General features: G+C 41.5%; 1 protein-coding gene across 8 annotated transcripts in view; it reads left to right on the forward strand.

Annotated features, from left to right (window-relative positions):
* Window positions 1-14,798, forward strand: part of CADPS2 (calcium dependent secretion activator 2) — a 477,558-nt gene that overhangs the window by 370,734 nt on the left and 92,026 nt on the right. For all 8 annotated transcript variants that reach the window (XR_009541940.1, XR_009541942.1, XR_009541943.1 and 5 more), the window contains one exon: window positions 9,283-9,386. Coding sequence is in view for 4 of the 8 variants with exons in the window: in XM_060156782.1 (XP_060012765.1) it covers window positions 9,283-9,386 (104 nt within the window). In the remaining 4 variants the exon portion in view is untranslated. The remainder of the gene's footprint in view (window positions 1-9,282; window positions 9,387-14,798) is intronic.

Raw genomic sequence — 14,798 nt, forward strand, 5'->3', positions numbered from 1 at the left:
TGTTATGCAACTAGCTGACAGAACTGCCAGTGGAAGAAAATTTCTGCTGTCATTAGAATCCTACCACATAGTTCTAGCCAGAGCTAACCAGAGCAAAGTAAATATGCATGTAAGAAAATTTTTTTCTCTTTCAAGCCTTCACAGGCTCTGCAGTCAGCAACACGATGCAGATATTTTCTTCCTGTGAGATCTTAGATCTTCTGGTTTCACAGATTTAAGGAGAGCCAGAATCTCAACAGCTAAAAGGACTAAGTTAAAACTTTAATAAAACTCAAACCAAGGTGTCTGTTTTTCCAGTCTTTTTTTTTCTTCTTCTTTTTTGGCCGCACTGCGTGACATCTCAGTTCCCCGACCAGGGATTGAACCCTGGCCATGGCAGTGAAAGCCCAGAATCCTAACCATGAGGCCACCAGGGAACCCCCCTATTTCTCCACTCCTATAAGTCACATAAAAGCCTGTGACAAATGTTAAACCAAATAATATTAAATTGTGTGTGTGTGTCCTAATAATCCTCTGTCTGTAATTCCATCACCATCATGTCTTTAAGATCTTAAGAGGAGACGATGCCTCCATCTTCCTCCTCAAGGAAGGTTCACGAAGTGTCACTGACATTTACGTCCAGAGGTATCTGCCTTTTTATGGCCAGTCACTCATGGATCACCACTGGCTGTTGCCTTATGGAGATTGCTCAGTTTGCATCCAGTTTGACTGCCATTGCCTCTAGTCCAGTGTCCAATTCTCCTTTGCTCTATAGCTGACCATTTCCTTAAAAATGAACTTATTGATGCAAAAGATAATCCAGGTAAAGCAGCTAACGTGACTGTGACTGCAGGACAGTTATTCGAAAGCGGTGTATCATTAGCATGGTTAATTCCAAGGAGATATTAACTGCAACTGTTGGTTTAAATGACAGGGTCATTAAACAAGTTGGCCCCAAAGGGAGCCTTGGAATTAGGAGGCCACAGACCTATTGTTTTCAAACATCTGTGGCATTGGTATTCTCATGGATTTTAAACGTCCATAGGCAGGCCATAACATCGTAGATTACTTTCATTCATCTAAGGATTGTCCAAATATGTACCTCATCCTATCTGGGATAACAATACTGAAAGGTAAAATGTGTTCCGATTCTACACGAAAGTCACCTTTTTCCTAAAATGAAGTTTATGTAAAGATATAGCTTGGGCTTCCCTGGTGGTGCAGTGGTTGAGAATCTGCCTGCTAATGCAGGGGACACGGGTTCGAGCCCTGGTCTGGGAGGATCCCACATGCCGCGGAGCAGCTAGGCCCGTGAGCCGCAACTACTGAGCCTGTGCGTCTGGAGCCTGTGCTCCGCAACAAGGGAGGCTGCGATAGTGAGAGGCCCATGCACCACGATGAAGAGTGGCCCCCGCTTGCCACAACTAGAGAAAGCCCTCACACAGAAACGAAGACCCAACACAGCCAAAAATAAATAAATTAATAAACTCCTACCCCCAACATCTTCTTTTAAAAAAATATATATATATATGTAGCTTGATTTCGGGTAGGTAAAGGAGGAAATAATCTGAAGCTTAAACAGTTCATCTTTGTTTTTCGTAAACACTAGTAGTTCTCAAAGTGCATTCCCCAAACCAGCATCATCAGCATCTCCTAGGAACTGCGAGTTCTTTGACCCCAAGCAAGACCTTCTGAATCTAAAAACTCTAGGGGTAGTGCTGTCAATCTGTGTTTTAACAAGCCCTCCAGGTGATTCTGGTGCATGATGAAGTTGCAAACTACAGACCTATACTGAAATACTCCATTCATTGATTAGAGTGATGTATTATGTCTGGCAGTCATAGAACCATAATAGATTGCAGTCAAGAGAGAGTCAGTGATTCTCCATCCTTTTGCATCAGTTGACAGTACCAAGTCTTGGGGCGTCACATACTGGGCAAGTAAGTATAGGTCAGGCTGGAGAAGTGGGGTTTAGATTTAGACACCGCCTCTCTCCTGGATTCTGAGGTGGTCTTCTTAGCCAGAAAGTTATATACTATTCCCTCTAGGGGACTAAGTCGAGGGAGATTCCCTCCCCCTGCCGCCCGGAATCATCTAATCTAGTCACAAGCTCTAAAGCTGGCAGACAGGTGGGAGGGGGAGGGGTTGTTTTGTTTAATGGGAAAGTGTTTGATCTCCTGCCCTCCTTCCCTCTTGGGATGAAAAGGCCCATGAGTATTGAGATCTGGCAGGGGTAGGACTCCCAAGGGCCTAGCTGTACTAGACTCTGGTACTGTATCACTCACCACAGGTTGCTATGCCTGGAGCTAAAGGGTGGGTCAGAAAATCTCAATAAAATTTACACTTTCCAACTGAGTCCTCAGTCTGGATCATGCAAAGAGGAAGAACACTGATCCCAGACAGGAATTAAGGTAGGTTTAAATTAGGACAAACTAGGGAGCCAGTAGAAATTCCTGAGCCGGCTGGGCTGGCCTAAAGGGGTGTATGAATGGAAAAAGGCATTTAAGATGGAGTTGGTAGCTCAGATGGAACCGATTCTGATCTCTCTAACTGGTACAAATCATGTATGTGCCCATAGCCGTGCGCAACGTGTGTAATGTGGTTTTGCCCTATGTTTTTGTAAGAGGGTGAGGTGGCTGGTGGGAGCAGTCACCGTCTACTTGGGTGGAGAAGGAGCACAAGGAAATAGAGGGGTCCGTTCCACCATTTCTCATTGGGGTCTGTGGGTAGATAAGTTTTTCTGACCAGCAGTCCACAGAGAGGGTGCTGACAGTCCTTGCTACTGAATGAACTTTAGGGTTTCAGGTAGAAGAACTCAGGTGTTGTACCCTTGGCCCAACTTCCTTGTTTAGTTAAACCTCACAAGGCAGAGCCTCACTACTTGGGTCTCCACAGTGTCCCATGTAGATGCTTCCATGTTGCTGACATCCTTACTCCTTCCAAACTGTAGGCCTTCCTTTAACTCCTTTCTCTAGAAAGTAGTCATTTGCCCATTTTCTCCCCCTCATTCCTCTTCTTCTTTTTTCTTTCTTTTTCTTTTATTTTTTATTTATTTATTTATTTTTTAGGATTTTTTTTTTTTACATCTTTATTGGAGTATAATTGCTTTACAATGGTGTGTTAGTTTCTGCTTTATAACAAAGTGAATCAGTTATACATATGTCCCCATATCTCTTCCCTCTTGCATCTCCCTCCCTCCCACCCTCCCTATCCCACCCCTCCAGGCGGTCACAAAGCACCGAGCTGATCTCCCTGTGCTATGTGGCTGCTTTTTTTCTTTTTTTCCCCAGGACCTGCAGTTCTCCCCAGTCTTTTCTTCAGGCATACAAGTTTCTTGCCTCAGTTACCTCCTGAATGTCAGGGCTTTCTCTGCATTCATCTGATTTTTGTCCTTTAGAGGGAGGGAGTTCTTTTTCTTCAGATGGGAGGAGGAAAAAGATGGGAGACCTCAGTGTCAGACTGCTGCTTTCTCTGATCTAATGTTTCTGAACTCAAACACCCACCCATTAAAAGGATAATTTGATTCTGAAGAACTCCATATATTACGCATGAGCAATTTAAAGCCCTCTTTTTGATATATCTTTGATCCTATTTCTTGCAAGCTGGTAACTCTTTTCTTGCATATTGAATGCATTTAATTCACTCTTTATCAGAGCTTTATTATAGGACTTCCTCATATTGACCAAAAATGCATGGGATGCAGCTCTATCCTCTACTTCATAAACTGGTTAGGGAAAGAGATACATAAATTGTTTGAAGGCAGGAATACTGTTTTGTTCATCATTTTATCCCCTCGGTTATTAGTACAATATCTTACATGCAATATATGTTTGTTGAATCAAATTCAGGGCCACAAAATCTGGGGATGTTGAAGAACCAGCAAGAAATCTTAGCGCAAGGGAGGAGATCTGGGGATGTATGTATATGTATAGCTGATTCACTTTGTTATAAAGCAGAAACTATATTCTTAGTTTCTCCAATAAATTGTACTTCAATAAAGATGTTAAAAAAAAAGAAATCTTAGCGCATATATAGGAATTATATGTTGGTGCACTCTAGCTGTTATCATGATGTAGATGCAGAGGAGAGTAGACGAGGCAGTATTGCAGTGGGATTATCACCATAGCCCTTCAATCCAACACCATCTTGAATTCTAGTCCTTGTTTAGCTGCAAGTACAGATACAATCAGTCTGTTAAAAGTTAAGGTCAAATATATTTCAAATTTCTTCGTATCTTATATGGAGAAAAATGGACTGAAATGATTTTACTGGTCTTCTCCCCATATCCCCTTACAACCTTCACAATGAGCATCATTGTGTATCCAATGTTACAGGCAGTGGCAGGAAAGGAGGCAGCCAAGGAGAGGATGCTGAGAGTATGCACCCTCTTTGAAGCAGGGGAGCAGAGTTAAAGCCTGCTAACACACAATGGTCAGGCTGTCTTCTTACATCTCCCCACCTCCGACTTTTTTTTCCAGTGAGATCGCTTCTTAAATGTACACAGGTGCATAATTACAAGGGGTTGCTTGGAGGAGCCTAGCAGTGTTGCCATAGAAAAGTAAAAGTGTTCCAGAATGAAGAAGTATCGTAGCCAAGAGCAATACATTGAAATTCATCAAGAAACCTTGCTACTTTGGGGTGTATTTGTTTTAAATGCCACTATTTGAAATGCGTTACCAACTACCAGCAACTTGGCGTGAAGCTTGAAGAATATAGAGGCATCTGTAATGCTGTAGAAATGTTGCAAAAAGAGGGAAAGTGGACATTTTAAGGGGAATTCTCAAATATTCACAGTGCTCAGAATTTCAATGGAGCTGTTGATAACCTTGTTATCTCGTAGAGTTCTAGCTTAAAAATGCATTAAACTTCTTGGCTGTACTCAAATGAGTGGCAGCCAGAGATGGCATACGTAGTGTACTTGATAAAAATGCTGTTTGTTTAAAGTATTAGAGTGGTCATTATGTTCAAGTACAAAGTTTTGATCCTCTCAGTAAATTTAATCTAGAAAGAATAAAGTGTTTCAGACTGTTTTTAAGTTTCACTAGAACACAGGGTACTCTGTGAGTTTTTCCTTAAGGGAGTGTTAAATGTAAAAGCTGGTTTTGATATATTCACACATAAACAGAAATACGTTTTCAGGTTGCTTCCTTGATTCTTTCCCATTATTGCCTACTTGTGGCTAAGGATATGGTGACTTTATAAACTCAAGCTTTCAGCTATTTCAGAAATTTACATTGAACATATATATTCAGTTGAGTGTATGTGTGTGTATGTTAATCCTATTCAGAGAATTTGAAAATGGAAAAGAATTCAAGTCACTGGATTATCACTGTTTTAACCTCTCCAAGACACTTTTCCCTAATCTGGAAATGGGGCTCCTGATTCCCTAACTTTCAGAATGGTTTTAGGGATAGAGTAAATATTGTACTAAAGTATGTAGGAAAAATAAGTTCCTCTTCTGTGATCAAAACAATTACATTTTGTTGCCTTTCCCTTTCCTCATGAAGTTGAAATGATATAATCCAATATAGGTAAAGCCCAAAATTTATAGGAAGCATAGACTCTCTTAGCTAGAAGGAATCTTAGAGCATATGTGGTTCAGTGATGCTTACCATTTGTTTGGCTCATAGACTACTTTGAGAATCTGAAAGTTGTGATCCTTCACTCCCCCAAAAATGCCTCTATAAACAAAAATTAGCATATAATTTTAAGGGGTTCAAGGACTCCCTAAAACCTATTCCTAACCCCTAGGGTTAAGAATCCTCAACTTAATTCAACACCCTCATTCTAAAGATGGAGGGACTTCCCTGGTGGCGCAGTGGTTAACAGTCCGCCTGCCAATGCAGGGGACACGGGTTCGATCCCTGGTCTGGGAAGATCCCACATACCACAGAGCAACTAAGTTCGTGCTCCACAACTACTGAGCCTGCACTCTAGAGCCCATGAGCCGCAACTACTAAGCCCATGAGCCACAACTACTGAAGCCCCTGTGCCTAGAGCCCGTGCTCCACAAGAAGAGAAGCCACTGCAATGAAGAGTAGCTCCCACTCGCCACAACTAGAGAAAGCCCATGCGCAGCAACAAAGACCCAATGCAGCCCAAAAAAGCAAAAACAAAAAAATCTAAAGATGGAAACATTAAAGAATATAAGTGATACGCTCTTGAGAATTAAAAATTATTTTGAAAACTCTACCCCAAAAATCTCTAATAATTTAAGAACACAGCTTCATCAATTATTTGAGCAGTGTCCTTGGACTACAGCTGCATTTCATTGATGGACTTGCTGTCACTCACCCTTGGTTTGTGAGTGACAGAAGAGCTATTTGCAATCCCACACAAAGTGAAATGAAATAATTTGGGCATTGATTCTATTTTTAACATGCCCTTTCCCAAAAATTATACTACTGCATCCTCAGTAAACATTCATTAAGTACCTGTCATGGTCCAAAGCCTATTCAAGGTAGTGAGAGCACAAGATCATGAGACCCAGTTTCTGACTGATCTGGGCCTAGTCTAGTAACAGCTCATGAGCTGGTAATAGGGGAACCCAGAGGGAGGAGCGACTCACCCAGCCCCAGAACTTTGAGAAGGTCCTACATTTAAGGTAGCATTAAAGCTGTGTCTTGAATGATGAGTAGGAGTTTTCCAGGCAAAGGATCCAGATATCCTAACTCCCTGTGCATGCAGATTTTACAATGCACCACTTTCCTTTTCGTTTAGAATAATTTGCTTGCTTTAAATTTTATGTACATGGTAATCAGGTGGGGTGGCCCACCGAAGACCCATTTGGTGGTTTCATCAGCCACGCATCTCCATTCCCTGAGCCATGCAGTCTCCAAACCTCAAGGTCATTGTCCTCCCTGACCCGCAATTTCTAGTCACTCACAAAGGCTTGCAAGTCCTTTCTTCAAAGCGTCCCTTCTACCTTTCTCTTCTTTTCTGTTCCCATTACCGTCTTCCCATAGTTCCCCATACGCTAGACCTGGTCCCCACCAGTCCTTCCTTGTACTACACAACCACAAATACGTTCTCCCAAAATTAATTTATTCTGAAGCCCGGCAAAGAAACATTTGCTCCAGGTTACCAGATAGGATATAGTTACTGAGTCTATTTATTTTCTTACTTAAAGCCTCAGAGAAAAGCTGAGAGAACCTTGCTCCGGACGCGCAGGCTCAGTGGCCATGGCTCACGGGCCCAGCCGCTCCGCGGCATGTGGGATCCTCCCGGACCGGGGCACGAACCCGTGTCCCCTGCATCGGCAGGTGGACTCTCAACCACTGCACCACCAGGGAAGCCACGATCCAACCTCAGGCTCCTCACCCATCATTTCCCAGAACTTTTTTACTCCAGCCAGGCAAATGCAGGGTAGAGATGCTAAGAGCCCACACCAAGTCAGGTCTCACCTTTACCACGTGTTAGCTGTGGCATTTCATCTCTCCAAGCTTGTTTCCTCATTTACGACTTACATGAATAAATAACCAAACGGCTTAAAGCTGTTAGGAAAATTAGTGTGATGACACATGGGAAGTGCCTGGTGCCGGGTCTGACACGTAATTGGCTCTCAATAAATGGTGACATTTGTAGCCACCTTCATCATCACCTTCCTCTGAAACGCACCACATCTCTGACATGCAAGCATTTCTAGAAACCCTTGCTCCTCTTACCCAGGTCATTTGCTTCTCCTTTAGGACCTGCTTCAGGTTCTGCTTATCTTCCCACTGATATCCCGCCCGCCCCCCCCCTAAATACACCTGCTCTCAGCAGTCTCTCCTAACATCGCCTGCCTCCCCTCTGTTTGCTTTACACTGTTTCCAAACTTTGAAGTTTCCTCACTGCAATAGCGAGAGCTGCCCCCAAGTGGAGCAGACTGTCGTGCAAAGTCACAAGCCTCCTTGACTGCACCCTCGTTTGAGGATGTTGAAGTGATCATGAAACAGACGGGAGGTTGGATAGTGGATGTCTGAGGGTCCCAGCAGCAGTGATTTTTGGAGTCTGAGTGGTTTAAGAGCAGGGACATGTCATCTACTTCCTCCTACTTCCCACAGCTAAGATTATTGTAGGCACACTCAACTCTGTTGTGTTTGGCGGACTGTTTTCCTGAAGAATCATCCTACTCTTTGATCCCTGTGACAGATGAGCAGTGGCTTTAATCCTGCAGGGGAGTTTGGGAGGATGTGTATCAGGGTTGGAGGATGGGAAACCCCACGTGCATCACACTGGGACCCATAGTGAGCTTATAAAAAGTGTTTAATGAACAAGCACCAATCATAGGCTGTTTCACTGAATCGTATGTCCCTTGGGAACAAATTAAGAGCAAATGGAAGTCTTCCAAAGTTAAGGCTGAAGTTATAGGGAGATGTAGAGGGAATAGATCTCTTGTCCTGCCCCTGCCAAAAAAAACAAAAAACAAAAAAACTCCTTAGGTTCCACAGAAAAAGCTCTTTATCTAAACATTTTATGTCTCTTCCTTACAATCTCCATACAGGGGCAAAGAGAGAGTCCAGAAACGTTTATCTTTAGTATCCTTATTGGAAACTCTATTCCTCACAGTTGTGAAACAGTTTCATCACACAGGGCACCTCTAATTTTTGCCAGTTCGTTTTATCTCTGAAATCAACTGCTTTGCCTTCTCTGTTGCTGAATTTCAGCTGCACTTAATCTCATTGTGGCCTGGCCTTTTTATACCAGTTTGCTGTAATGCTGAGAGAACCTTCAACTTTAAAGAATGGCTCTTCAAGCCCTCCCCGGTTGGAGGAGAGGAAATCAGTTAATTGCAGCCTGTCAGAGCTGTTTTAGGTGACTTTGTACTTCTTCCATTTAAGATCAACATGAACCTTAGACATTTCAGGCTGGAAATCTAAATAGCAACAGAAAAGCCTGCGTTTCACTAATGCCAGGAATGACTCATCTCGTGAGAATGGTATTGTATTGCTAATACAATACAGAGAGAAGGAAAAGACTGTGGTATCTGCCTTTCTTTGTATTTCTGACCTTGAGGAGAATTATAACTTGTTTGTTGCAGAAGTTGAGCATCTAATGTGTTGATGCACCTGTTAGTTGTAATATGTTAAATGGCAAAGCACTTGCAGTTTCCCATGATTGCTTTGTGGGTGAAATATTTTGTGCAATCTTGTGAACTGATTTTTTTTTAAAGACTGTATTCATTTGTATTTCTTGTCTCTCATTTCTCAAAACTGTGCTTTCTCATTCTATTTCAACACCCTGGTCTCATCATTAACATCTTAGAATCTGCTTGGCTTTTTATTTTCAAGGTAACATTATTATGATCTGTTTTTAATGCAGAGACCATGAACCAGGCGACTCCTGCTAGGAAGCTGGAAGAGGTTCTTCATCTAGCAGAGCTCTGCATAGAAGTCCTACAGCAGAATGAAGAGCATCATGCAGAGGTGATGGCTTGTTTTAACTGTCACATGAAGCGTCGCATAATGTTTCACCATAGTGGGAGCAGCACTGAAGAAGTGGCTTTTTTTTTTTTTTAAGAAGTGCCTTTTGATACACATCTGGCCATTTATCTACAGAAAACTGAGAACGTGTGTGCATTTCCTGGAAATATAACTCCTGTATGTTACAAAGGAATTGTATATGTATATAATTTAGTATCTGTTCCTGACAACTGTCTTCCTGTGAGGAACGTGGGAGAACTTATGGGATCTGCCTAAGGTGTACAACTAGTAAGAAGCAGAGCTGGAACACGAACCCCCATCCTGTGATGCCAGATCACTTGCTTTTCCCCTGTGCCCCGATTGCTTTAGTTTCGAAATGTAAGTTAATCAATGTGCAAAAGGGAAAGTAGTGATAAACTATAGGACACCAAAACTGAATAGAAGACGTTCAGAGCTGTATGATTGATAACTCCAGTCTTTCACTTTTACCGTCAAACTTTTCTTTAAATTTTCACTAAACTTCCGTTTTTAAGAGGTTTTTAAAAGTTCTAGTACTAATTATATACTGACATTCACTAAAAATATAGAATGGTATTTCATCAGGCAAACTGCTTATTCTGAGACTTAAAAGTGTCATTCTTTCTAATAGCCATGAGTTTATTTTAAAAAACAAGAGTCTTCTGACTGAATTAGGTAGGGGAAATGTGTAGGATTAAATAAATGTAATAAATTTCAGTGCCCTAACAGTGCTTTTATTCTTGAGGAAGCACATGAAATGAGTAAGTATGAAAAAGACCAGGTACAGAAGAATTTATAGAATATTTATATTTAATGAAACCTTGTTCTCAAAAATATAAGAAACTACAGGAAGTACGTTTTAAGCAAATTCTCAGAAAAGAATATTCATGAAACCTTGCTATAGGTAACTAAGATTTATTGTATCTGGTTATAAATATGATCATTCAAAACATCTGCTTCTAGCTCACACTATGGAATCTAGCTTTTACCTTGCATCTGTCATGTGTGAACTTGTTATGGATATTTTATTTTAAACTGAAGAAACAGCTGCTTCAATAATTTGAAGTGAATTCCCAGGAGGAGCTTTTCTAGGCTAATACTACCGCTATGTTACAATGAAAATGATTATATGATAAAATGTATGTATGTGTTGTCTTTTGTTAAAAGGCATTATCATCAGAGTATTAGACCTTTTTGAATTAAAAAAAAATTCTGATTGGGTATCCAATTTCATCTAAACAGGTGCATCTAATATTCCTATACATTTCACAAAAATTACATTTAATTTTCCTGCACTAATAAGGGAAATAATAACTCTCCTGTCTTTTAAATGTAATTAGCATTATATACTCCCTGCAACCACTACATGCTTGTTAAAGTACAGTGTATCCAAACACAATTAAAATGTAAATATTACTTAGTTTCTAATCCACAAAAATACAGTTGACTCTTTTGAACAGAGGTAATCAAAACTCATAAATGTAACTCAACTATATGCCAAAATATAGAAGTGTTATGAGGACCTTTTTTTAAAATGCTTTGTAACACTATGACATGTCTTCATTCCACAATGCTTCCAAATTCTTGGGATTCTTCAGGGAAGAGAGGTGAGTAAAATTGTTTTCACCATTTTTCTAGCATGGAATGACTCTTTTATGTGAAGATAAGATAGAACACACTCTGGTTACACTTTTAAAGCCACCTTAGTCCCTCTCCTTGGAATTAAAGACTGTATTTCTTTAAATGGGCAACTCTTTGTTGTACTGGTTCTGTGAATGTGTCTTATTAGTAATTGCATGCATAATTATTGCTGGCCATCTAAGTACAGGCCAGCTGAGAGCGTTTTGCCATTTTGGTTTTGGTTTTATCTTTTAGCGGGTTTTTTTTGGCCTTTTCTTTTTTTAACCAGGAGATCCAGCTTTTCCTTTGAACAATATTGGGGGGTGAATTGATCTGATTCCAAAGTCATTTCCACAGTGAGTTGGCGGACTGCATTGTACACTGATCTTGATTTTGCTGAATGTCCAGGCTAGATTCTACTGCGCAAAAGAGGACCCGGCGCGGCTCCCTTGGTGAAGGTTAATGCGTCTGCCTCAGGGACCTTCAAGTGGCTGTGTGTCAGCTCCTCTCATTTCCTTCTCCTTTCCTCTACAGAGGCGGTTCACTTCACAAGGCCAAGAGGTTGTTTCTGTCCTTCAGCAATTTCTCAGTTAAGCAGGTTTCACGTCCTTCAGATCTTTGACAGTAACTTACTCATAACACAGTCCTCCCTTCTCTCTGAAGGCCTCTCCACCTCTCCCCTCAGGCTTTTCTTCCGATTTTCTGTGTTTTCTTTTGAGAAAGACAGTTCACACTCCTTTCCAGAAAATCTTGAAGGACGTCTTCCACATTCCCGTGATGAGACTGTGTCTGACCAGAAATTTAGACAAACTGATCTGACAACTGTCCATCCAAGGCCACTCACTCTGACAAAGGCGGCAAGTCCCAGATGCCGACCAGAAAGCCTTAGGCTCTCACCAGCCCACCCCCTCCACACACACGCAGCACTTTCCTGCTAAGAAAACTTGCCAGGTGCACAGCTGGTCAGTGACGGGGTGAAGACGCAGGCCAACTCCAGACTCCACACTTTCCAGGGAACCACATTGTTATTTCTTGGTTTCAGTAGAATGGCAGGTATGGGTGCCTTGTCCTAGTTTTGCTGGCAGGTTTGGCACTTAGCATCGTAGCAGGGATATAAACGCAGAGAGGAGGATGATGGTGCAAGCCTGGGGATGTCCCTTCTGTTCTGTCAGGCTCTTCTCCTGGCATATCTTGGGACTCTGCTATGGGGATGGAGGGCTGGAAATATCCCTCAGTGAAGGCAGAGAGAGCGGCAACATGATCGATATGAGCACAGCTCAGGTTGTTACTTTGTGATTTATTGTTGCAGCAGAATCTTAATTGAGGGTCCCTGAAATATTTTAAATATGATATTGTCCACCATATCAGTGACACGGTAGGCAAGGGGGATGTCTGGCGGTAATTCGGTATTTGCAACTTAGCTCTCGGTTCACTGTAAATGGTTGATGCATCCTGCCCTCCAGCTGGCTGGGTCCCAGACTGCTCCAGCAGCAGAGTCAGGGCAGGGAGAGGAGTTCAGTACGGACACACATATTTGTGCATGTGGTCATTCACATGAACATCGGTGTCTGGACCAGATTATGCGTCTGGATGGATTCTAACATAAAGAGAATGGATGTTTGATTTTTAAATTTTTTTCCATTGTTTTTACTTCCTCATATCCTTATTCCTCTCTACTACCATGCGTATCTAAGGACCATCTTAAAGTGTAGTTATACAAAACTTGATCATAGACAAGATCTGTTTACTACCTACTACTAACTAAATTGCACTCATCTCAACAGTTGAGTTCATCTTATTTGCCTAGTATTTATATCTGGATAGCCAGTGAGATAAATCGATATTTTCTTTTTTAGGACGGGTTTAGGGTTAGATTAGCCTGTGGTCCAACAAATGTTCCTCTTTTTGGAAGAAGATGACCAGTAAGTGGCTTTCACACAACTAAGCTACAGAGGCAGAATTCAATTTGCAGCAGTGACTCTCAAACGAAACTGCATCGGCAAAAATATCCTATCAAAAATGTTTGTTAGTCACTCACTGACTTATAAATGTATAATATTAAGAGTAGCACTTTACCCCAACATGTTTTGAAGCATTTTCAGTTCTTCATCTCACTTGGTTATTTCAGTATTTATATTCATCTATGAATACAGTTAGGGAAAGATTTTCGTGAATCAGGAGTGCAGGAAACTTATGATTCGTTTGGCAGTAGTTTAGGTGTCACCAGTTTAGTTTAGTCCATTCTGCTGGCTCCTCAAAAGCACTTAAATATTTCTAGAATATGACCCCTTAGCCTTATGTTGCTCTGTGTGTATGTTGGGGGTTGTGGTGATACCCTAGACACTGGGGTATCCTAGCCACCAGGGCTTTTAGGATCATCTACAAAATACAGGATTGCAAGCTGATCTTTTCTTAGGGGGGAAAAAAGCACGTAACACATTACAAAATCAGACACGCTATTTTTGCTCATTTATGCAGCCATATTTTTTGTGGTATTTTAAATTATGAAATGTTTACTATATTTTGAGGGTAAAAGTAATCAAAAGCCTAAGACCTCAAAGAAATTTGAAGAGATATAAAGAAATCAGACCGTTAAAAGGTGCTCCGGCAAGAAAAAAATCAGAGGACATTAACATTGGTCTGATCTGCAAAACTAGACCGACAGACAGACAGGCCCTGTGCCATGTATAGTTAATTAAGAAGAGGCTGTATGTGTAAGAGCTTGGTCTCTACACTCCAGCTGACCTGGATTCAAATTATTGCTCTGTTACCTACCAACTTTAGGCAAGTTCTTTAATCTCTGAGTTTGCTAACCTGCAAGATAAGGATAATTATACCATCTACCTGAAAGGAATAAGTAAGATAATGTATAAAAAGCCTTTCAAATATTACAGTAAACCCCCTACATATGAACCTTCAAGTTGCTAACTTTCAAAGATGCGAACATACTTTCTCACGTCCAGTCACGTAAGTTAGTTCACCTGTCTGGTGTACATTGTCACATGCGTGCATCCTCTACAGGTGGTTGTGCTTTTGTGTACTTTACTGTACACAACTGTATAGAGTACAGTAGTACAGTATCTTTATTTCAAGCTAGATCTACAAGAGGACAACTTCACCGAACTCCTTCCTGTGCAGACCACGGCGCTTACTAATAAAGACCTGATGGAATTGGAGGCCCAGAGAAAGGACGAAGAGAGACAAGAGGAAGAAGAAGTAACTGAAGAACTAAGAGATTCATGATGCAGGAAATGGCAAGGGGATTTTCTTTAGTTGGGAGGCACTGTTAGTTTTTGAGGCACGGGACCTGAATGTAGAATGGTACACGAAGGTTGCAGCAGCTGTTCAGAATGCAATCCAGTGCTACCGTGTCATCTATGACGAGAACAAAAGAGCTACTACCCAGACATCACTGGATTGCTTTTTCGAGAGGGTAGATAGACTTGGATCCAGCAAGGAACCAGAACCTGTGCCATCAGCGTCAGGCGTGAGTGAAATTGCAGCTTGCCCTCCGTCTCCTATTGCTGACAGTCCTTCACCTCTACCATCCCCCACCTCCTCTCCCTCCTCCAGTCACTAACTCTTCTTGCCTGTTCACTCGATGCCAGCCCCTGGATGCCAGCTGTTGTACTGTACGACTGTACTTTTCAAGATACTGTACCGTAAGATTAAAAATGTTTATTTTTGTTTGCTTGTTTTTTATGTATTATTTGTGTGAAAAGTATTATAAACCTATTACAGTACAGTACTATATAGCTGATTGTGTTAGTTGGGTAC

The sequence above is a fragment of the Lagenorhynchus albirostris genome, chromosome 8, assembly GCF_949774975.1.
Source record: "Lagenorhynchus albirostris chromosome 8, mLagAlb1.1, whole genome shotgun sequence".
NCBI lineage: Eukaryota > Metazoa > Chordata > Mammalia > Artiodactyla > Delphinidae > Lagenorhynchus > Lagenorhynchus albirostris.